This window comes from Scyliorhinus torazame, chromosome 5, assembly GCF_047496885.1.
Source record: "Scyliorhinus torazame isolate Kashiwa2021f chromosome 5, sScyTor2.1, whole genome shotgun sequence".
NCBI lineage: Eukaryota > Metazoa > Chordata > Chondrichthyes > Carcharhiniformes > Scyliorhinidae > Scyliorhinus > Scyliorhinus torazame.
This window is the reverse complement of record NC_092711.1, coordinates 115,658,904-115,683,743: the sequence shown is the minus strand read 5'-3', so window position 1 is coordinate 115,683,743 and position 24,840 is coordinate 115,658,904. Positions and strand designations below refer to the sequence as shown.

Genomic DNA, 24,840 nt, shown 5'->3' with positions numbered 1-24,840 from the left:
GTGAAATGTGGAACTTGTTCAAGGAAAAGGTACTCCGTGTCCTTGATATGTATGTCCCTGTCAGGCAGGGAAGAGATGGTCGAGTGAGGAAACCATGGTTGACAAGAGAGGTTGACTGTCTTGTCAAGAGGAAGAAGGAGACTTATGTAAGGCTGAGGAAACAAGGTTCAGACAGGGCGCTGGAGGGATACAAGATAGCCAGGAGGGAACTGAAGAAAGGGATTAGGAGAACTAAGAGAGGGCACGAACAATCTTTGGCGGGTAGGATCAAGGAAAACCCCAAGATATTTTACACATATGTGAGAAATATGAGAATGACTAGAGCGAGGGTAGGTCCGATCAAGGATAGTAGCGGGAGATTGTGTATTGAGTCTGAAGAGATAGGAGAGATCTTGAACGAGTACTTTTTTCAGTATTTACAAATGAGAGGGGCCATATTGTTGGAGAGGACAGTGTGAAACAGACTGGTAAGCTCGAGGAAATACATGTTGGGAAGGAAGATGTGTTGGGCATTTTGAAAAACTTGAGGATAAACAAGTCCCCCGGGCCTGACGGGATATATCCACGGATTCTATGGGAAGCAAGAGATTAAATTGCAGAGCCATTGACAATGATCTTTTCGTCCTCACTGTCAACAGGGGTGGTACCAGGGGATTGGAGAGTGGCGAATGCCGTGCCCCTGTTCAAAAACGGGAATAGGGATAACACTGGCAATTACAGGCCAGTTAGTCTTACTTCGGTGGTAGGCAAAGTAATGGAAGGTGTATTGAGGGATAGGATTTCTGAGCATCTGGAAAGACACTGCTTGATTAGGGATAGTCAGCACGGATTTGTGAGGGGTAGGTCTTGCCTTACAAGCCTTATTGAATTATTTGAGGAGATGACCAAGCATGTGGATGAAGTTAAAGCAGTGCATGTAGTGTACATGGATTTTAGTATGGCATTTGATAAGTTTCCTCATGGTAGGCTTATGCAGAAAGTAAGGAGGCATGGGATAGCGGGAAATTTGGTCAGTTGCATAATGAACTGGCTTACCGCTGGAAGTCAGAGAGTGGTGGTGGATGGCAAATATTCAGCCTGGATCCCAGTTGCCAGTGGCATACCGCAGGGATCAGTTCTGGGTCCTCTGCTGTTTGTGATTTCCATTAATGACTTGGATGAGGGAGTTGAAGGGTGGGTCAGTAAATTTGCAGACGATATGAAGATTGGTGGAGTTGTGTATCATGAGGAGGGCTGTTGTCGGCTGCAAATTGACATAGATAGGATGCAGAGCTGGGCTGAGAAGTGGCAGATGTAGTTTAACACTGAAAAGTGTGAGGTTGCCCATTTTGGAAGGACAAATATGAATGCGGAATACAGGGTTAACGGTAGGGTTCTTGGCAATGTAGGGGAGCAGAGATCTTGGGGTCTATGTTCATACATCTTTGAAAGTTGCCACTCAAGTGGATAGAGCTGTGAAGAAGGCCTATGGTGTGCTAGCGTTCATTAACAGAGGGATTGAATTTAAGAGCCGTGCGGTGATGATGCAGCTGTACAAAACTTTGGTAAGGCCAAATTTGGAGTACTGTGTACAGTTCTGGTCACCTCATTTTAGGAAGGATGTGGAAGCTTTGGAAAAGGTGCAAAGGAGATTTACCAGGATGTTGCCTGGAATGGAGAGTATGTCATACGAGGAAAGGTTGAGGGTGCTAGGCCTTTACTCATTAGAACGGAGAAGGATGAGGGGTGCCTTGATAGAGGTTTATAAGATGATCAGGGGAATAGATAGAGTAGTCAGTCAGAGAACATTTCCCCGGGTGGAACAAACCATTACAAGGGGACATAAATTTAAGGTGAATGGTGGAAGACATAGGGGGGATGTCAGAGGTAGGTTCTTTACCCAGAGAGTAGTGGGGGCATGGAATGCACTGCCTGTGGAAGTAGTTGAGTCGGAAACATTAGGAACCTTCAAGCGGCTATTGGACAGGTACATGGATCATGGTAGAATGATACAGTGTAGATTAATTTGTTCTTAAGGGCAGCACGGAAGCATTGTGGATAGCACAATAGCTTCTCAGCTCCAGGGTCCCAGGTTCGATTACGGCTTGGGTCACTGTCTGTGCGGAGTCTGCACCGCCTCCCCGTGTGTGCGTGGGTTTCCTCCGGGTGCTCCGGTTTCCTCCCACAGTCCAAAGATGTGCAGGTTAGGTGGATTGGCCATGATAAATTGCCCTTAGTGTCCAAAATTGCCCTTAGTGTTGGGTGGGTTACTGGGTTATGGCGATAGGGTGGAGGTGTTGACCTTGGGTAGGGTGCTCTTTCCAAGAGCCGGTGCAGACACGATGGGCCGAGTGGCCTCCGTCTGCACTGTAAATTCTATGATAATCTATGATTAATCTAGGACAAAGGTTCGGCACAATATCGTGGGCCGAAGGGCCTGTTCTGTGCTGTATTTTTCTATATTCTATGTTCTAACCTAGTGAACCTTCTCTTGACTGTCTCCAATGCCCGCATATCTTTCCTCAGGAAAGGGGACTAATGTTGTTCACAGTATTCCAAGTGTGGTCTAACTATTGCCTTGTATAATTCCAGCTGGACTTCTCTATTTTTATGCTGCATTCCCTTTGAAATAAAGGCCAACCTTCCATTTACCTTCCCAATGCCCTGCTGAACCTGCACGCCAGCTTTTGTGATTAATGCCCGAGGACCCCCAGGCCCCTCTGTGCTGCAGTTTTCTGTAGTCTTTCTCACTTTGAATAATATTCAACTCCTTTATTCTTCCCATCAAAGTGCATACATTTTCGGTTTCCTACATTATATTCCATTTCTCAAGTTTTTGCCCACTCAACTAACCTGTTTATAGCCGTGTGTAGACTTCCCACCTATTTTTGTGTCATCCACAAAGTTTGCAAAAGTGCATTCGCTTCCCTCGTCCAAGTCATTAATATATATGGTAAATAACTGTGGCCCCAGTATGGATCCCAGCGGCACTCCGCTAGTTACGTTGCCATTCTGAAAATGCCCCCTTATCCCAATTTCCTGTCCTTTATAATAGTAATAATTATTGTCACAAGTAGGCTTCCATTAACATTGCAATGAAGTTACTGTGAAAACCCCCTGGTCGCCACACACCAACGCCTGTTTGGGTACACTGAGGGAGAATTCAGAATGTCCAATTCACCTAACAACCACGTCTTCGGGACTTGTGGGAGGAAACCAGAGCACCTGGAGGAAACCCACGGAGACACGGGGAGAACGTGCATTATCTTGGTCAGTTTCCCAACACTATGAGCTCTTATCTTATTATGTAGCCGGTTGTGTGGTACCTTATCAAGCACTTTTTGGAAATCCAAGTGTATTAGATCTACTGGCTCCCCGTCATCTATCCTGCTTGTTACCACCTCAAAAATTTCTAAAAATGTTTCAAACATGATTTCCCCTTCATGAAGCCATGCTGACTTTGTTTGATGATATTATGCTTTTCAAAATGTTCTGCTATTACATCCTTTATAATGGGCTCTTAACATTTTCCCGATGACAGATGTTAAGTTTATTAGCCTATCGTTATTGTTTTTTGTCTCCCTCCTTTATTAAATAACGATGTTGCATTAGCAGTTTTCCAATCCTTCGGGACTTGTCAAGAATTTGACCAGGGCATCCACTATCTCTGCAGCTACTTCCTTTACTATCCTGGGATGCAACCCGTCAGGCCAGGAACATAGCAGACTTTTGCTCCATTCGTTTCCAGAATACTTTTTCTCCGGTCTAGTTATTGTGTTTATTGCCTTCCCCTTTTGCCTTTGATTATTTAGTATTTGTGGAATGCTATTACTGTCTCCTACCGTGAAGACTGACTCACAGTATTTATTTAACTCCTCTGCCATTTCCTGACTCCCCATCATTATTTCCGCAGTCTCATTCTCTCAGGAACCGACGTCCACTTCAGTGCCTCTCTTCATTTTTAAGAATTTAAGGAAACTCTTGCTGTCCATTTCTATATTACTTCCTAGTTTATCCTCATGGTATATGTCCTCCCTGTTTTTGCTCATCTATTGTTTTTTTTCTGAAAACTTTCCCAAACCTCTGGGAATATATTTGCCAAGATACGTTTTAACTTTGAGTTTAAGACTATATTTAACTTGGCAGAGCTGCCTCACAGACTAGTTAAGCAACAACCTGACATAGTCATACTCACAGAATCATACCTCACAGACAATGTCCCAGACAGCACTGTTACCATTCCTGGGTATGTCCTGTCTCACCGGTAGGACAGATCCAGCAGAGACAGCGGCACAGTGGTATACATTCAGGAAGGGGATGCCCTGGGGGTCTTCAACATGGACTCTGTTGAGAACATGAAGACAACATGAAGTCCCACGGCTTCAGGTTAAATATGGGCAATGTACCGGCCACCATCCGCTGATTACAATGTACCGGCCACCATCCGCTGATGAATGATGTACGCCTCCATGTTGAACACCACTTTGAGGAAGCACTGAGGGTGGCAAGGGAGCAGATTATGCTCTGGGAGGGGTACTTCAATGTCCATCACTAAGAGTGTCTTGGTAGTACCACCACAGACCGAGCTGGCCGGGCCCTAAAGGACATAGCCGCTAGACTGGGACTGCAGCAGGCGGTGAGGGGACCAACAAGAGGGAAGAGCATACTTGACCTCATCCTCACCAATCTGCCTGCTGCAGATGCATCTGTCCATGACAGTATCAGTAGAAGTGACCACCGCACAGTCCTTGTGGAGACAAAGTCCCGTCTTCAGATTGAGGATATTATCTCCATCGTGTTGTGTGGCATTACCACTGTGCTAAATGGGATAGACTTCGAACAGATCTTGAAACTCAAAACTGGGCGTCTATGAGGCTATGTGGGCCATCAGCAGCAGCAGAATTGTATTCAACCACAACCTGCCACCCTCATGGCCACCACTCTACCATTACCACCAAGCCAGGGGATCAACACTGGTTCTATGAAGAGTGCAGGAGAACATGCCAGGAACAACATTAGACATACCAAAAAATGAGGTGTCAACCTGGTGAAGCTACAACACAGGACTTCTTGTGTGCCAAACAGCATAAGCAGCAAGTAATAGACAGAGCTAAACGGTTCCATAACGAACACATCAGATCCAAACTCTGCAGTTCTGCCACATCCAGTCACGTATGGTTGTGGACAATTAAACAATTCACTGGAGGAGGAGGCTCCACAAATACCCCCATCCTCAATGATGGAGGAGCGGAGCACATACGTGCAAAAGGCAAGGCTGAGGCATTTGCAACAATCATCAGCCAGAAGTACCGAGTGGATGATCCATCTCAGTCTCCTTCGGAGGGCCCCAGCATCACAGATGTCAGTCTTCAGCCGATAAATTCACTCCACGTGATATGAAGAAACGGCTGAAGGCACTGGATACTGAAAAGGCTATGGGCTCTGACAATATAGGGACAATAGTACTGATGACTTGTGCTCCTGAACTTGCCGCACCCCTAGCCAAGCTGTCCCAGCACAGCTAGAACACTAGCATCTACACTGTTGAAAATTGCCCAGGTGTGTCCTGTATACAACATGACAAATGCAATCCAGCCAATTATCACACTGTCAATCTACTCTCCATGATCAGCAAAGCGATGGAAGGAGTCATCAGTAGTGCGATCAAGTGGCACTTACTCAGCAATACCCTTCTCTTGGATGCTCAGTTTGGGTTCCGCCAGGGTCAATCTGCTCCTAACCTGATTACAACCTTGGTTCAAACATGGACACAAGAGCTGAATGTGAGAGGTGAGAATGACTGCCCTTGACATCAAGGCAGCATTTGATAGAGTATGGCATCAAGGAGCCCTAGGTAAACTGGAGTCAATGGGAATCAGGGGGGAAACTCTCCACTTACTGGAGTCATATCTGGCACAAAGGAAAATGGTTGTGGTGTTTGGAGGTCAATCATCTCAGCTACAGGACATCACTGCAGGAGTTCCTCAGGGTAGTGTCCTAGGCCCAATCATCTTCGAACCCAGGTCCACAGGTCATTATCCTGGGTATCTGGATCATTAGCCCAGCGACAAGACCACTACGCCACCATCTCCCCTATACACCGCCTCTGAAACTGGGATAACTGAGTGTATCGCTTCTCACACATGAAGCAAATGAATGGTCTCTCCCCAGTGTGAACCCACTGGTGAATCAGCAGGATGGATGACTGAGTGAATCTCTTCCCACACACAGAGCAGTGAATGGTCTCTTCCCGGTGTAATCTGGTGTTTCAGCAGGCTGAATGATTGAGTGAATCCCTTCCCAGACACGGAGCAGGTGAATGGTCTCTCCCCGGTGTGAATTTGGTGGTGTTTCAGTAGGCTGAATGAGTGAATCACTTCCCGCACACGGAGCAGGTGAATAGCCTCTCCCCACTGTGAATTCGCCGGTGAGTCAGCAAAAGCTTGTTACTTTTAAAGCTCTTTTCCCAGCTGGAGCATTTAAACGGCCTCAAGTCAGAGTGAAGAAGTCGGTTTGAAGTGAGGTCAGTTAGTTGACAATCCCTTCTCACAAATAGAGCAGATGAACAGTTTCTTGCCGGTGTGAGTTCTCTGGTGTTTATGTAAGTTGGATAGCTGAGTGAATCCTTGACCACATGCTGAGCAGATGAATGGCCTCCCCCGGTGTGACTCCATTGATGAGTTTCCAGCACAGACAGGGATCTGAATCTCTTCCCACAATCCCTACGTTTCCATGGTTTCTCCATGGTGCCAGTGTCCTTGTGTCTGTCCAGAGTGGCTTCAAGAAGACCACCATCATACACCGGTGCCAAAGAAGAACCAGGCAGCGTGCCTCAATGACTACCAACCGGTGGCCCTGACTTCAGTCATAATGAAGTACTTCGATAGGTTGGTCATGAAGCGCATCGCCTCCATACTCACAGAACGCCTTGATCCACTGCAATTCGCATACCGTCACAACCGGTCCACAGCAGATGCCATTTCTCTGGCCCTACACTCATCCCTCGAGCATCTCGACAGCAAGGACTCCGACATCAGTCTCCTATTTATTGACTACATATCCGCCTTCAACACCATAATCCCAGCCAAGCTCATATCAAAGCTCCAAAACCAACAGTCTATCCCTCAATGCCAGCAAAACTAAAGAGCTGGTCATTGGCTGCAGGAAGCAAAGTACTGTACACACACCCCTGTCAGCATCAACGGGGCCGAGGTGGAGATGGTTAGCAGTTTCAAATTCCTATGGGTGCACATCTCAAAAAATCTGTCCTGGTCCACCCATGTTGACGCTACCACCAAGAAAGCACAACAGCGCCTAAACTTCCTCAGGAAACTAAGGAAATTCAGCATGTCCACATTTAGTCTTGCAAACCTTTGCAGATGCACCATGGAAAGCATCCTATCTGGCTGCATCACAGCCTGGTATGGCAACTGCTCGGCCCAAGATCGCAAGAAACTTCAGAGAGTCGTGAACATAGCTCAGTCCATCACACAAACCTGCCTCCCATCCATTGATTCCATCTACACCTCTCATGGCCTTGGGAAAGTGGGCAGTATAATCAAAGACCCCTCCCACCCGGCTTACTCACTCTTCCAACTTCTTCCATCGGGCAGGAGATACAGAAGGCTGAGAATACGCACGGAGAGACTCAAAAACAGCTCCTTCCCGCTGTTTTTTAAAATTAAACATTTTATTGAGGTATTTTTTGGTGTTGTAACAAAATAAACAATGTACATGAAACTATATACATAGTGCAAAAGCCGTCACCCGCCCTTACAGGTCCCACCTTTAATAACCCCCTACTTTAAGCTAAACTAACTGTCACCCTTCTGCTGATGATCAATTTTCCACGAAGAAGTCGACGAACGGTTGCCACCTCCGGGCGAACTTGATTTTCTCCAAACAGAGGAAGCTAGCCATGTCCGCTAGCCAGGTCTCTGACTTCGGGGGCTTTGAGTCCCTCCAAGCTAATAATATCCGTCTCCGGGCAACCAGGGTAGCAAAGGCCAGAACGTCTGCCTCTTTCTCCTCCTGGATTCCTGGGTCTTCTGACATTCCGAAAATCGCCACCTCTGGACTCAATGCCACCCTCGTTTTAAACACCGTGGATATGACATCTGCAAATCCCTGCCAAAATACCCTAAGCTTCAGACATGTCCAGAACATGTGGACATGGTTCGCTGGTCCTCCCGCACATTTTGCACACCTGTCTCCCACCCCAAAAAATCTGCTCATCCGGGCCACTGTCATGTGAGCCCGACTGAACGAACTTGAATTGTATCAGGCTGAGCCTGGCACATGTTGTGGACGCATTGATTCTACTCAACGTGTCTGCCCATAGACCATCCTCTATCTTTCCTCCCAGCTCCTTCTCCCACTTGCACTTCAGCTCCTTGGTCTGCATCTCCTCTGACCCCATGAGTTCCTTGTAAATGTCAGAGACGCTCCCTTCACCTACCCATCCTCTGGAAACTATCCTGTCCTGAATTCCCCTTAGCGGTAGGAGCAGGAAGGTTGACACCTCTTTACGTAGGAAGTCCCGCACCTGCAGATACCTGAATTTGTATCCCCTCGCCAACCCAAACTTCTCCTCCAGTGCCCTCGTACTCGGAAAGCTCCCCTCTATAAACATATCCCCCATCCTCTCAATCCCTGCTCTCCACCATATCCGAAACCCCCCATCCATACATCCCGGGGCAAACAGGTGACTATTACAGATTGGGGACCAGACCGATGCTCCCTCTGCTCCCACATGTCTCCTCTATTGCCACCAGACTCTCAGGGCCGCCACCACCACGGGGCTAGTGGAGTATCGTGCCGGCGGGAATGACAGAGGCGGAGTTACCAATGCCCCCAGACTGGTGCCCTTGCATGAAGCCATCTCCATTCGCTCCCATGCCGATCCCTCCCCACCACCCACTTCCTGAGCATGGCTATATTCGCCACCCAGTAATAGTTACTAAAATTTGACAGCGCCAGCCTGCCCTCTCCCCGGCTCTGCTCAAGCATTACCTTCCTTACTCGTGGGCTCTTGCCCGCCCAAACAAAGCCAGTGATCACTTTGTTGAGCCATTTAAAAAAGGACCGCGGAATAAAGATGGGGAGGCATTGAAACATGAACACGAATCTTGGGAGGACTGTCATCTTCACCATCTGCACCCTCCCAGCCAGTGACAACGGAAGTGCATCCCACCTTCGGAAATCATCCTTCATTTGGTCTACTCGCCGGGCCAAATTTAATTTATGCAGCCGGTCCCATTCCCGCGCCACTTCAATGGTTAGGGACCTAAAGCTTCCCCCTATCAATCTAAACTGCGGCTCCCCCAATCGCCTCTCCTGACCTCTCGTCTGGGCCACAAACATCCCACTTTTCCCCATATCTAGCTTATACCCCGAAAACTGGCCAAATTCCCCATGAATCCTCATAATTTCTTCCATCCCCTCTATTGGGTCCGATACATACAGAAGCAGAGCATCTGCATAGAGCGCGACTCTGTGCTCCAACCCCCCCCCCCCCCGGACCAGCCCCTTGAGGCTCTCAGAGCAATCGCCAGCGCAAACAACAGTGGGGAAAGGGGACATCTCTGTCTCGTCCCTCTGTGCAGTCTAAAATAGTCCGATGTTGTCCTATTCATCGGTCCACTTGCCACAGGAGCCTTATACAGCAACCTGATCCAGTCAATAAAACCCTGCCCAAATCCGAACCATCCCAGTACCTCCCACAGATAATCCCATTCTACACGATCAAAGGCCTTTTCTGCATCCATTGCGATCACTACCTCCAACTCCCTACCTTCCGGGGGAATCATGATCACGTTTAACAACCTTCTTACATTGGCCACCAACTGCCTACCCTTAACAAACCTCGTCTGGTCCTCCCCAATGACGTCAGGAACTCAATCCTCAATCCCGGAGGACAAAATTTTGGCCAGCAATTTGGCATCCACATTCAACAGGGAGATCGGCCTGTAGGATCCACACAGCTCCGGGTTCTTGTCCCGCTTAAGGATCAGCGAAATCGTGGCCTGTGACAACGTCGGGGGCAGCACCCCTCTTTCCTTTGTCTCATTGAACATCCTCAACAACACCGGCCCCAATATCCCAGAGAATCTTTTATAAACCTCCACTGGGTACCCGTCTGGCCCCAGGGCTTTACCCGACTGCATGGCCTTCAGACCCTCCGCTATCTCTTCCAACCCAATCGGGGCCCCCAGCCTTTCTACCAGCTCCCCGTGCACCTTTGGGAAATGCAGTCCCTCCAAGAAGTGCCTCATCCCCTCCGTCCCAGCTGGGGGTTCCGATCTATACAGCCTACTGTAGAAATCTCTGAACGCCTTATTCACCCCTGCTGAATCTCCAAACAGGTTCCCATCTCCGTCATTTACTTTCCCTATCTCCCTGGCTGCCTCCCTCTTTCTAAGCTGCTGTGCAAGCATTCTGCTGGCCTTCTCTCCATACTCATAGATCGCCCCCCTCGCCTTTCTCAGCTGCTCCACCGCCCTCTCTGTGGTTAACAAGCTGAACTCCGATGTAGCCTCCGCCATTCCCTTAAAAGCCCTGCCTCTGGGGTCTCCGCATACCTCCTATCAATCTGTAGTATCTCCTTTACCAGTCGGCCCGTCTCTGCTCTGTCCACCTTCTCCCTCTGGGCCCGTAACGAGATCAGCTCCCCTCTGACCACTGCCTTCATTGCATCCTAGACCATTGCTGCTTAAATTTCCCCCATGTCATTGACCTGCAGGTAATTCTGAATACATTTCCTCAGCCACTCACACACCCCTTCGTCGGCCAAAATTCCCACATCTAACCTCCAGTGTGGGCACTGGTTACTGTCTTTACTAACCTGCAGGTCAACCCAGTGTGGAGCATGGTCTGAGATTGTGATCACCGAGTACCCTGTGTCCACCGCCCCTGTCAATAAGGACCTACTCACCTACTCAAAAACAAAGAAGTCAATCCGGGAGTACACTCTGTGCACGTGTGAGTAGAAGGAGAACTCCTTCACCCTCGGCTGCCCAAAATTTCCATGGATCCCCCCCCCCCATCTGCTCCATGAACCCTTTAGTTCCTTTGCCATTGCTGGCACCCTGCCCGTTTTAGAGCTTGACTGGTCCAAGCCAGGGTCAATAACTATGTTGAAATCCCCTCCCATGACCAACTTTGCGAGTCCAGGTCCGGTATCTTCCCCAGCGGCCTCTTTATAAACTTCACATCATCCCAATTTGGCACGTACATATTTACTAATACCACCTGCACCCCCTCCAGTTTCCCACAGACCATAATGTACCGACCTCCCACATCTGAGACTATTCTACCCGCCTCAAACACCAACCGCTTATTGATCAGGATCGCAACCCCTCCAGTCTCTGAGTCTAGTCCCGAGTGGAAGGCCTGGTTGACCCAGCCTTTCCTCAATCAAATCTGATCAGTTACTCTAAGGTGCATCTCCCGCAACATTACCACATCCACCCTCAGTCCCCTAAGATGTGCGACACACATGCCCTCTTGACCGGCCCACATAACCCTCGAACAGTCCAGGTGATCAGCCTAGTTGGGGGGCTCATTGCCTCCCCCTTTCACCGATCAGCCATCCCCTTTTTTGGGCCCACCTGCAGCCCATGCTCCATGCCTCCACCAGCCCGCCCCCAGACAGCCTCCATCCCCAACCTCCTCTCTGTTCCTTAGCCCAAATCCCTCCTTCGTCAGCAGAACATTCACCCCCTCCCTCCCCCAAGTAACCACACTCTGTAACCCAAATTCTTTAATAAACCGAACATATGCACACCCACCACTGCGCTTTCGTGAGCAAACCCGCCCAGCTCGCTTGGTGGCCCCATCCCTGGCGCTGGATAGTCTCCCACCTATTGTTCCCTCCCCACCCTCCCTTTGCTCATACAAACAAACTCCAATGTCATACAATCCCCACACAATTGCCCGACAGAAAACACCAAAATCTAAACAAGCATACCTCCATCCCCAACAGTGCAAATGAAAACCTTAACTCACTCAGCTCTACCGCTGGTCCCAAATCAATGCAAAATGCATTACAAACAGCTTCCATAAAACGAGAAACAAGAAACTTTTTTTTAAAAGAAGAACAGAAAAGCCAAAAAAAAACATGAACATTGCAGCAAAGTTCAAAAGTTCTCAGTCCACCACCAGTCCTTTCCTTTTCGCGAAGTCCAGCGCGTCCTCGGGCCACTCAAAATAAAAGTGCTGCTCCTCATGCGTGACCCGAAGTCGGACCGGATACAACAGTTTGAATTTCACCTTTTTCTTAAAAAGGATCGAGCTGATCTGGTTGAAGCCTGCTCTTCTCCTGGCCACCTCCACACTCAGGTCCTGATAGATCCGCAGGATACTGTTGTCCCACTTACAGCTCCGTGTCTGCTTGGCTCACTGTAGAATGTGCTCCTTATCCAAGCACCTGTGGTATCTCACCACCATTGCCCTCTGGGGGTCTCCCATTCATGACTTCCTCGCGAGCGCTCTGTGAGCCCTCTCCACCTGAAAATGAAAATTGCTTATTGCCACAAGTAGGCTTCAAATGAAGTTACTGTGAAAAGCCACTCGTCGCCACATTCCAGTGCCTGTTCAGGGAGGCTGGTATGGGAATTGAACCGTGCTGCTGGCCTGCCTTGGTCTGCTGTAAAAGCCAGCGATTTAGCCCAGTGTGCTAAACCTCCAAGGGTCGGGGGAATGTCCCATCCCCCAGCAGCTTCTCAAACATGTCCGCGATGTATGCCCCAGCGTCCGCGATGTATGCCCCAGCAACCACTCCTTCAGACCCCTCCGGGAGCCCAACAATTCTCAATTTCTGCCGGCGAGACCTATTCTCTTGGTCCTCCACCTTCTCCAGGGGCTGCTTCTGCTGGTCTCTCAGCATCCCCACCTCCAACTCCACTGCAGTTTGATGTTCCTCCTGTTCAGCCAGTGCCTTCTCTACCTTCTGGATCGCCCAATCTTGGGTGTCCAATCTAAGCTCCAGCCGCTCAATTGACTCTTTTATCGGGTCCAAGCAGTCCATTTTCCGCTTAGCAAAGCCTTCCTGAATAACTTGCATCAGCTGCTCCAGAGACTGCTGGGTCGACAAACCAGAGGTCCGGTCCTCCGCCATGCTGTCTCCTGCTGCAGCTTCAGCCCAAGCCTTCTCTGTCTTTCTGTTTCTGCCTTGACGAGCACGTCTAGTCCTTCTCTCCATTCACCAATGTGGGAATTCAGTACACAATTGCCTCTGTCATCAGTTTTACAATTCAAGTCCGGTAGAAAATTGGGGGTAAAGGTCCAAAATGCTGACTCGAGTGGGAGCCAGCAAATGTGTGACTTACTCCTTCATAGCCGCCACCAGAAGTCCTCTTCTTCCCGCTGTTACCAGACTCCTAACCAACCCTCTTATGGACTGACCTCATTGACACTACACCTCCGTATGCTTCACCCAATGCCGCTGCTTACACAGTTACATTGTGTACCTTGTGTTGCCCTATTATGTATCTTCTTTTATTCCCATTTCTTTTCATGTACTTAATGATCTGTTGAGCTGCTCGCAGAAAAATACTTTTCATTGTATCTCGGTACACATGACAATAAACAAATCCAATCCAATCCAATCCAATGATCAGTTGAATCCTCGTCCACACACAGAACACGTGTACAGTCTTTCCTTGCTGTCAATGGTGTGGTGTTCTTTCAGGCTGTGAAACTGGTTAAATCTCCTTCCACAGTTAGTTCACTGGAACTTTCTCGCTCGGGTATGTGCTGTGTGTGTGTCGGTGCTTTTCCAGTCACACTGATATTTGAAATCTTTGCCCACAGACAGAACAAACACATTGAAAGTTTGTGCTTTTTAGGTCGTAATGAATTGAGTGACACCGTCAGATCTCAATATGATGATTGGTTCGAGTTGTCCAGCTTCAATGGGCACTAGGACCCGCTGGGAACAGAAACCTTCAGGGCCCGCCCAGGGCCTTCAGGGTCCTGTTGCATCAACAAGACGCCAGCGCATGCGCTCTGTTTCCCCAAGATGGCGGCTGTGAACCAGGGCCTGGTCCCGGGAGAGAGAGCTGACCGGTGGTGATGTGACCTGAGGATCACCACACCTCAGGCAAGCGGCCAGGTTGAGAAGGCGGTGCCTTCAGGAATAACTGGGAAGGTGATGTTTGGTCAGTTGCTGCAGTCTGTGTAGTGAAGGTGCTGTCACAGTGGTGTGAGGTAAGGAAGTACAGGATTATCACCCAGCAATGATGAATTAAGGGGAATGTAAATCCAGCTCAGGCTGCTTTCAGATTGGAAAGGGAGCTAAGGTGTGTCCTTAGAGCTGGTGAATGTTGGGGCTTTGGCACTTTCTCTATAGACTGAGGGCTGAGCGGTAACAGGCCTGGGTTACCGGCCGCCATCTTTACAATGGACAAGGTGCCGCAGGGCGCATGCGCTGCGAGCTGGATGCCAACTCTCCCGGATTCACTGACTGGAGTCTCCAGGATTTTATTTTTTTGATTTTTTTTTCTCATAAATTTAGAGTATCCAATTCATTTTTTCCAATTAAGGGGCAATTTTGTCTGGCCAATCCACCTACCCTGCAAATCTTTGGGTTGTGGGGGTAAAACCCATGCAAACATGGGGAGAATGTGCAAACTCCACAAGGACAGTGACCCAGAGCAGGGATCGAACCGAGGGTCCTCAGCGCCGTGAGCCATCAGGGATAGCCCACTGTGCTGCCCCCAAATTTTATTTTGACAATTTGTGGAAGTCATTGGCTGGGTCAACATTTATTGCCCATCCCTAATTTCCCTTGAACTGAGTGGCTTGCTCGGCCATCTCGGAGGGCATTTAAAGAGTCAACCACATTGCTGTGGTTTGGAATCGTGTCGGCCAGACCAGGTAAGGATAGATTATTTCCTTCACTGAAGGACATGAGTGAACAGATGGGTCTTTACAACAATTGACAATGGTTTCATGGTCATCAGTAGACTTGCAATGAATTCAAATTTTACCTTCTGTCTCGGTGAGATTCATACTTAGGAAATCATTAGGACAGTGGAAAATATTTTTGGATCTTTGGAAAATGATTAGGATAGTAAAAAATATTTTTTTGAACATTTCTCTTCAGCGGATATAAATTATTGAAAATGGGATAAAGGTTGATTGGCTGACAGTCAAACACTGTCCTGTGAGGTAATGAGTCCTTTTGCTTCCCAATTGGCCGAGGAAGGCAGTGTGTCACAAGGATGGATGTGTTGACCGATTAATGGCTGGAGGATGGGGGCTGGGTCATGTGATCAAACCTCCAGGAATACATTTAATCAAAGTTGGCGAGGAGCGAATGTTGTGAATTTCTATCCTAAACTGACAGTGAGGTTTCTGTAAATTTACAGGATACTGGAAGTGGAGGTTTAACAGACGGGAAATGCAAACCAAACGTCACATTGCAATCTGACAGAGTCACTCAGTTCATCAGAAACTGAATATCAGCAGCATCTGGGTGTGGAAGGTAAAAGGTTTGTCTGTTCTGTCTGTGAGTGAAGATTTCAGGTCTCACTGTGATTAGAAAAGCCCCGAGATTCACAAACCTGGAGAACTGTGTTCAGTTCTGGACAACAAACCTGAGGAAGGATAGAATGGCCTCGGAGGGAGTGCAGCACAGATTTATCTGAACCCCCCGGGGTTAAATTACAAAACTAGATTGCACAAAAAAATCTGTAATTGTGGGACAGAGAAAAGCATTCGGTCCATGCCAGCTCTCTAATCGACATGGTAGCACCATTGCTTCACAGCACCAGGGAACCCGGTTTATTTCCCGGCTTGGGTCACTGAATGGGTGGAGTCTGCACGTTCTCCCCGTGTCTGCGTGGGTTTCCTCCGGGTGCTCCGGTTTCCTCCCACAAGTCCCGGAAGATGTGCTTGCTAGGTGAATTGGACATTCTGAATTCTCCCTGTGTCTACCCAAAAGGTGCCGGAATGTGGCGACAAGGGGCTTTTCACAGGAACTTCATTGCAGTGTTAATGTAACAATAGAACATCGAACAGTACAGCACAGAACAGGCCTTTCAGCCCTCGATGTTGTGCCGAGCATTGTCCAAAACCAAGATCAAGCTATCCCACTCCCTGTCATTCTGGTGTGCTCCATGTGCCTATCCAATAACCGCTTGAAAGTTCCTAAAGTGTCCGACTCCACTATCACAGCAGGCAGTCCATTCCACCCCCGAACCACTCTCTGAGTAAAGAACCTACCTCGGAAATCCTCCTATATCTCCAACCCTGAATCTTATAGTTATACCCGTTGTAACAGCTACCTCCACCGAGGAAATAGTCTCTGAACGTCCACTCTACCTGTCCCCCTGATCATCTTATAAACCTCCATTAAGTCACCTCTCAGCCTCCTCCACTCCAAAGAGAAAAGCCCTAGCTCCCTCAACCTTTCCTCATAAGACCTATTCTGCAAACCAGGCAGCATTCTGGTAAATCTCCTTTGCACCCCTTCCAATGCTTCCACATCCTTCCTATAATGAGGTGACCAGAACTGCACACAATACTCCAAATGTGGTCTCACACAATCATGTATAGTTGCAGCATAACCCCGCGGCTCTTAAACTCAAGCCCCCTTTAATAAACGTTAACACACTATAAGCCTTCTTTACTGCTCTATCCATTTGAGTGGCAACCTTCAGAGATCTGTGGACATGAACCCCAAGATCTCTCTGTTCCTCCACATTCCTCAGAACCCTGCCATTGACCCTGTAATCCGCATTCAAATTTTTTCTACCAAAATGAATCACCTCGCACTTATCAGGGTTAAACTCCATCTGCCATTTTTCGGCCCAGCTCTGCATCCTATTAATGTCTCTTTGCAGCCGACAACAGCCCTCCACCTCATCCACTACTCCACCAATCTTGGTGTCATCAGCAAATTTACTGACCCACCCTTCAGCCCCCTCCTCCAAGTCATTGATAAAAATCACAAATAGCAGAGGACCCAGCACTGATCCCTGTGGTACACCGCTGGTAACTGGTCTCCAGTCTGAAAATTTTCCATCCACCACCACCCTCTGTCTTCTATGTGATAGCGAGTTACTTATCCAATTGGCCAAATTTCCCTCTATCCGACACCTCCTTACTTTCTTCATGAGCCGACCATGGGGAACCTTATCAACGCCTTACTAAAATCCATGTATACAACATCAACTGCTCTACCTTCATCTACACACTTCGTTACCTCCTCAAAGAATTCAATCAAATTTGTGAGGCAAGACCTACCCTTCATGAATCCGTGTTGACTATCCCGGATTAAGCTGCATCTTTCCAAATGGTTAAAAATCCTATCCTTCAGGACCTTTTCCATTATCTTACCGACCACCGAAGTAAGACTAACTGGCCTACAATTACCAGGGTCATTCCTATTCCCTTTCTTGAACAGAGGACCAACATTCAACACTCTCTGGCACTAACCCCGTGGACAGTGAGGACCCAAAGATCAAAGCCAAAGACTCAGCAATCTCATCCCTTGCCTCCCAAAGAATCCTTGGATATATCCCATCTGGACCAGGGGACTTATCGACCCTCAGGTTTTTCAAAATTGCAAATACATTCTTCCTCAGAACATCTACCTCCTCCAGCCTACCCGCCTGTATCACACTCTCATCCCCAAAAACATGGTCCCTCTCCTTTGTGAACACTGAAGAAAAGTATTCATTCAACGCCCCACCTATCTCTTCTGACTCCATGCACAAGTTCCCACTACTGTCCTTGAGAGGCCCTACTGTCACCCTGGTCATTCTTTTATTTCTCACATAAGAGTAAAATGCCTTGGGGTTTTCCTTGATCCGACCTGCCAAGGACTTCTCATGCCCCCTCCTAGCTCTCCTAAGCCCTTTTTTCAGCTCATTCCTTGCTACCTTATAACTCTCAAGCGACCCTACTAAACCTTGTTTTCTCATCCTTACACACTCTTCCTTTTTCCTCTTGACAAGAAATTCAACCTCTTTTGTGAACCATGGTTCCCTCACACGGCCATTTTCACCCTGCCTGACAGGGACATGCCTATCAAGGACACGCAGTATTTGTTCCTTGAACAAGCTCCACTTTTCATTTGTGCCTTTCCCTGACAGTTTCTGTTCCCATCTTATGCTCCCTAATTCTTGCCTAATCGCATCATAATTACCCCTTCCTCAATTATAAACCTTGCCCTACCGTCTGGCCCTATCCCTCTCCATTGCAATAATGAAAGACACCAAATTGTGGTCACTATCTCCAAAGTGCTCTCCCACAAACAAATCTAACACTTGGCCCTGTTCATTACCCAGTATCAAATCCAATGTGGCCCCCCCTCTTGTCGGCCTATCCACACTGTACAAAAACTGCCCCATCCGAACTGATCGACTTATAGAGGGTTCCAATCAATATTTTGAAAGTTAAAGTCACCCATGACAACTACCCTGAGACCTCCACACCTATCCATAATCTGTTTTGCAATTTCTTCCTCCACATCTCTATTACTATTTGGGGGCCTATAGAAAACTCCCAACAATGTGACCGCTCCTTTCCTATTTCTAACTTCAACCCATATTACCTCAGTAGGCAGATCCCCTTCAAACTGCCTTTCTGCAGCCGTTAAACTATCGTTGATTAACAATGCTACTCCTCCACCTCTTTTATCACCTTCCCTACTCTTACTGAAACATCTCTACCCCGGAACTTCCAACAACCATTCCTGTCCGTGTTCTAACCATGTCTCCGAAATGGCCACAACATCGTAGTCCCAAGTACCAATCTACGCTCCAAGTTCACCTACCTTATTCCGGATGCTCCTTGCATTGAAGTAGACACACCTCAACCCATCTTTCTGTCTGCCGGTACACTCCTGCGACCTTGATACCCTCCTCAGGACCTCACTACTCTCAACACTGGCTTCTGGACTACAGCTCGTTTTCCCAGCCCACTGACAAATTAGTTTAAACCCCCCCAAAGAGCCGTAGCAAATTTCCCTCCCAGGATATTGGTGCCCCTCTGGTTCAGGTGCAAACCGTCCTGTCTGTACAGGTTCCACCTTCCCCAGAATGTGTTCCAATTATCCACGTACCTGAAACCCTCCCTCCTACACCATCCCTGCAGCCACGTGTTTATCTGCACTCTCTCCCTGTTCCTCACCTCACGAGCACGTGGCACCGGCAACAAACCAGAGATGACAACATGGTTTGTCCTGGCTCTCAGCTTCCTCCCTAGCTCCCTTAGTTCCTGGTTTAAATCCCCGTCCCTTCTCTTACCTATGTCGTTGGTACTGATGTGTTCCACAACTTGTGACTGCTCCCCCTCCCCTTTAAGGATTCTGAAAACATGGTCCGAGGCGTCATGGACCCTGGCACCCGGGAGGCAACATACCATCCGTGAGTCTCTTTCGCTGCCACAGAACCGTCTATCTGTCCCTCTAACTATCGAGTCCCCAATAACTATTGCTCTCCTGCTCTCCCTCTTTCCCTTCTGAGCTACAGGGACGGACTCAGCGCTGGAGATCCGTTCACCGTGGCTTACCCCTGGTAGGTCGTCCCCCTCAACAGTATCCAAAACGGTATACTTGTTACTGAGGGGAACGACCACAGAGGGATCCTGCACTGACTGCTTCCTCCCAGCCCCTCTCACAGTCACCGTCTTGATTCTTCGGAGTAACTACATCCCTGAAGCTACTTTCTATGACCACCTCTGCCTCCCGAATGATCCGAAGTTCATCCAGCTCCACCTCCAGTTCCTTAACGCGGTTTCTGAGGAGCTGAAGATGGGTGCGCTTCCCACCAGTGAAATCAGCAGGGACACTGACGGCGTCCCTCACCTCAAACATTCATACTTGTGAGACTAATAAAGATTACTGTTATTATCTGGAACAATCCAGTCAGTATCATTCTCCTGCTTTATCCCTGTATCCTAACAGCTTTATTTCTCTCAGGTTTCTATCCAATTTTTAACAAAATCATTCATTGGTGTCTATTTCTGCTCTGTCATAGGCAGCAAGGTTCAGGTAATTGCCACTGGCTGTGTAAAAACCTTCTTCCTCATACCTCCTGGACCATTTACATGCATAGATACGGAGCAACATAGAAAATAGGAGCAGGAGGGGACCATTTGGCCCTTCGAACCTGCTCCACCATTCATTACGATCAGAGCAGATTGGGCTCAATAGTCTAATCCCGCTTTCCCCCAGATCCTTTGATCCCCTTCACCCTCAGTGCTGTATCTAACTACTTCTTGAAAACATGCAATGTTTTGGTCTCAATTCTTCCTGTGGTGATGAATTCCACAGGCTCACCACTCTCTGGGTGAAGACATTTCTCCTCACCTCTGTCCTAAATGGTCTGTCATAGAACATAGAACATACAGTGCAGAAGGAGGCCATTCGCCCATCGAGTCTGCACCGACCCACTTAAATCCTCACTTCCACCCAATCCCCGTAACCCAATAACCCCTCCTAACCTTTTTGGACACGAAGGACAATTTAGCGTGGCTAATCCACCTAACCTGCACATCTTTGGACTGTGGGAGGAAGGCGGAGCATCCGGAGGAAACCCACGCAGACACGGGGAGAACGTGCAGACTCCGCACAGACATTAACTCAGCAGGGAATCGAACCTGGGACCCTGGCGCTGTGAAGCCACAGTGCTAGCCACTTGTGCTGCCCGTGCTATCCCGTATCCTCAGACTGTGACCCCGGGTTCTGGACACACCCACCATCGGGAACATCCTTCCTGAATCTAATCTGTCTCGCCCTGTTAGAATGTTATAGGTTTTTTAAAAATATAAATTTAGAGTGCCCAATTCTTTTTTGTCCCAATTAAGGGGTAATTTTAGCATGGCCAATCTACCTACCCTGCACATCTTTGTGTTGTGGGGGTGGGACCCACACAGACACAGGGAGAATGCGCAAACTCTACATGGACAGTGACCCAGGACCGGGATCGAACCTAGGTCCTTGGTGACGTGAGGCAACAGTGCTAACCACTGCGCCATCGTGCAGCCCATTTGCCTTCTTTACCGCATGCTGTATTTGCATGCTTCCATACAAACTAGGAGCAGGCCACTCGGCCCCTCGAGCCTGCTCCTTACACACAAACTAGGAGCCAGCCTCTCGAGCCTGCTCCTTACACACAAACTAAAGTCAGCCCCTCGAGCCTGCTCCTTACACACAAACTAGGAGTCGGCCCCTCGAGCCTGCTCCTTACACACAAACTAGGAGCTGGCCCCTCGAGCCTGCTCCTTACACACAAACTAGGAGTCTGCCCCTCGAGCCTGCTCCTTACACACAAACTAGGAGTCGGCCCCTCGAGCCTGCTCCTTACACACAAACTAAAGTCAGCCCCTCGAGCCTGCTCCTTACACACAAACTAGGAGTCGGCTCCTCGAGCCTGCTCCATTATACAATAATTTTAACCTCAACTCCATATTCCTGCCGACCCCGATAACCTTTCACCCCCTTGCTTATCGAGAATCTATCCATCTCTGCCTTAAAAATATTCAAGGACTCGACTTCCACTGCGTTTTAAGGACGCAAGATCTAAGTCATAGAATCCCCACAGTGCAGAAGGAGCCCAAGTCAGCACCAACCCTCCGAAACCCCCCCCCCATCCCACCCTGCCCCATCCTCACATCCCACCCAACGTGCACATCCTTGGAGAAGAGGCGGCAATTTAGCACCTAACCTGCAAATCTTTGAACTGTGTGAGGAAACCGGAGCACCCGGAAGAAACCCACACAGACAAGGGGAGAATGTGCAAACTCCACACAGTCATCCAGGGTCAGGCGTGAACCTGGGTCCCTGGTGCTGTGATGCAGCAGCGCTAACCACTGTGCCACCCCCTCTTTTACAACCCTCGAGCGAAAAAAAAAATCCTCATCCCCATCTGAAATGGGTGACCCCTCACTTTCCAACAGTGACCCCCTTGTTCCAGATTCTCCCACAAGAGGAAACATCCTCTCCACATCCACCCTGTCAAGACCCGTCAGCATCTTATATAGTTCAATCCAGGTTTTACCCAAAACTTTGAATCTGTGTCCCGGCTGCTTGTACGATCAGTGAATGGAAACAGAGTGTCTTTGTCCACCCGATCGAAACCTGGCATAATCTTGTGTCCCTGAATCAAATCTCCCCTCAACCTCCTTTGCTGGAACCATTCTGGTAAATCTCCTCTACACCTTCTCCAAGAACCTTCACATCCTTCCTGAAGAGTGGTGACCAGAGCTTTATAAAGATTCATAGAATAGAATTAGAACCATAGAATTCCTACAGTGCAGAAGGAGGCCATTCGGCCCATCAAGTGTGCACTGATTCACTGAAAGGGCACCCTGCCTAGGCCCACACCGCTACCCTGTCCCTGTAACCCCATAGCCCCACCAAACCTGCACATCCCTGGACACTAAGGGGCAATTTATCAAGGCCAATCGATCTAACTTGTCCCCTATCAGCCTCCCCAAACAGGCGCCGGAATGTGGCGACTAGGGGCTTTGGGGCTGGTATAGCACAGTTGGCTAAGAAAGCTGGCTTGTAATGCAGAATAAGACCAGCAGCGCGGGTTCAAGTCCCGTACCGGCCTCCCCGAACAGGCGCCGGAATGTGGCGACTAGGGGCTTTTCACAGTAACTTCATTGAAGCCTACTTGTGACAATAAGTGATTATTATTATCATTATTTTTTGGTCTGTTGGAGGAATCCTGAGCACCGGGTGGAAACCCACGCAGACACGGGGAGAAAGTGCAAACTCCACACAGACGGTCATCAAGGCCAGAATTGAACTTGGCACTGTGAGGCAGCAGTGCTAATCACTGTGCCACCAGAAGCATAGTTTCTGTGTCAGTTATGAAGCTCAAGGTCGAATTTGCTTTGCCAACTACTCTCTTAATATGTCTTGTAGATATACAAAATCCCTCCTCACCTCTTCCTCTCTCCTCCCAAAGAAACCATTTGGGTTTTTACAACAATCCAGCTGTTTTTATGGTCCCTTGAAATGACCAGATTCATTCAGCTCAATTTCACAACCTGCCTTTGTGTTTTTGTGGGTTCTCTCTCACTCCCTATTTTCTGTTTTAAATCAGTTTCACAGGGTGTTCGAAGGTGAGACTTCAAGATCCGGAAACACAAACCAAGCATCACATCAGGGTCTGACAGCGTCCTCAATTTATCATTTCTGAATATCATGAGATTTTGAACATGGAAGGAAAAAGCATCGTTCACAGTGGGGAGAAGCCGTATACGTGTTGTGTGTGTGGACGAGGATTCAGTCAATCATCAGGCCTCACAAGACACAAATGCAGTCACACTGAGGAGAAACCGTGGAAATGTGCGGACTGTGGGAAAGGATTCACTGTCCCATCCCAGCTGGAAACTCATCGACGCAGTCACACTGGGGAGAGACCATTCATCTGCTCCACGTGTGGGAAGGGATTCACTCAGCCATCCGCTCTGTCCACACACCAGCGACTTCACTCCAGGGAGAGACCATTCATCTGCTCCACATGTGGGAAAGGATTTACTATTTCAGCCCACTTGGTGAGTCACCAGCTAGTTCACACTGATGAGAAACCGTTTCAATGTCCAGACTGTGGGAAATGCTACAAAAGATCTGGGGATCTGATGTGCCATCAACATGTTCACACTGACGAGAGACCATTCAGGTGCTCTCAGTGTGGGACTGGGTTCAGACGATCATCTAACCTCACTGTACATCAGCGAACTCACACAGTGGAGAGGCCATTCGTCTGCACCAAGTGTGGGAAGAGATTCACTCAGTCATCCGACCTGCAGAAGCATCAGCGAATTCACACTGGGGAGAGACCGTTTCAATGTCCAGACTGCGAGAAGTGCTATAAACGTTTTGGGGAACTGTTACAACATCAACGTGTTCACACTGACGAGAGACCGTTTAGGTGCTCTCACTGCGGGACTGGGTTCAGACGATCGTCTCATCTCACTGTACATCAGCGAACTCACACTGGGGAGAGGCCATTCATCTGCTCAGAGTGTGGGAAGGGATTCATTCAGTCATCCGAACTTCTGAATCACCAGCGAATTCACACTGATGAGAGACCATTTCATTGTCCAGACTGCGGGAATTGTTATAAACGTTCTGGGGAACTGATGCGCCATCAACGTGTTCACACTGACAAGAGACCGTTTAGGTGCTCTCACTGTGGGACTGGGTTCAGACAATCGTCTCATCTCACTGCACATCAGCGAATTCACACTGGGGAGAGGCCATTCGCCTGCTCCTGGTGTGGGAAGGGATTCACTCAGTCATCCGCCTTGCAGAAGCACCAGCGAGTTCACACTGGGGAGAGACCGTTCACCTGTTCCAAGTGTAGGAAGGGATTCGCCACTTCATCCCTCCTGCTGAAACACCAACGAGGCCACAAATAACAACAGTGATTGGATTTTGCTGTTCCTCACATTCAGGACTGAACCATGTTCATTTGGGTCTCTTTCTGCTGATAACAAAATCCAGCCCATTTACAGGGGCTAATATTCTGGCTAAAAGTCAAATAAATTAGATTTGTGTGACATACGCAGTGTGCTGAAACTTTTTAATTACTCTGACACAAGTTAGTTCCTTTTGAAGTAATCTCGCTCTCCCGTCTCTTCCATCCTCACCTCCAACAAGAAGTGTGAGGAGCTTCTTTGTGACTGAGATTGAGTAAATCCGATCAGCCGCCTCTGCTGCTTCCCTCCCTTCAACGAGCCCACCGGACCAAACTGTCTCTAAATGTCATCCTTTCCCGAGCCCTGAACCCACATCTTTCTCTAGTTTCTCTCCCATCTCCCCTCATGCCCTCTCAGAGCTCATCTTGTCCATGAGACCCAGCTCCTGCTCCATCGACGCTATTCCCACTGAGC

The 24,840-nt window shown here is 48.5% G+C and overlaps 1 protein-coding gene and 1 long non-coding RNA gene across 4 annotated transcripts in view; one reads left to right on the top strand and one right to left on the bottom strand.

The window, feature by feature from the left end:
* The window catches only part of LOC140419580 (uncharacterized), a 33,385-nt gene that overhangs the window by 4,992 nt on the left and 3,553 nt on the right, over window positions 1-24,840 (bottom strand). The gene's annotated exons all lie outside the window — the stretch shown is intronic.
* On the top strand, window positions 14,031-24,509 carry LOC140419573 (uncharacterized). 2 transcript variants are annotated; one of them, XM_072503497.1, is made up of 3 exons: window positions 14,031-14,187; window positions 15,351-15,466; window positions 23,046-24,509. In XM_072503497.1, exon 3 carries the CDS (start codon window positions 23,161-23,163, stop codon window positions 24,364-24,366), a length of 1,206 nt encoding a protein of 401 aa, XP_072359598.1. In that variant the 5' UTR covers window positions 14,031-14,187; window positions 15,351-15,466; window positions 23,046-23,160; the 3' UTR covers window positions 24,367-24,509. The 2 variants fall into 2 exon arrangements, with proteins under 2 accessions (XP_072359598.1, XP_072359599.1); XM_072503498.1 differs by lacking the exon at window positions 14,031-14,187 and having other exon boundaries at window positions 15,380-15,473.

Excerpts from the sequence above, each read along its gene's own strand:
- LOC140419573 (XM_072503497.1), top strand. The coding sequence starts at position 23,161 with ATGGAAGGAAAAAGCATCGTTCACAGTGGGGAGAAGCCGTATACGTGT.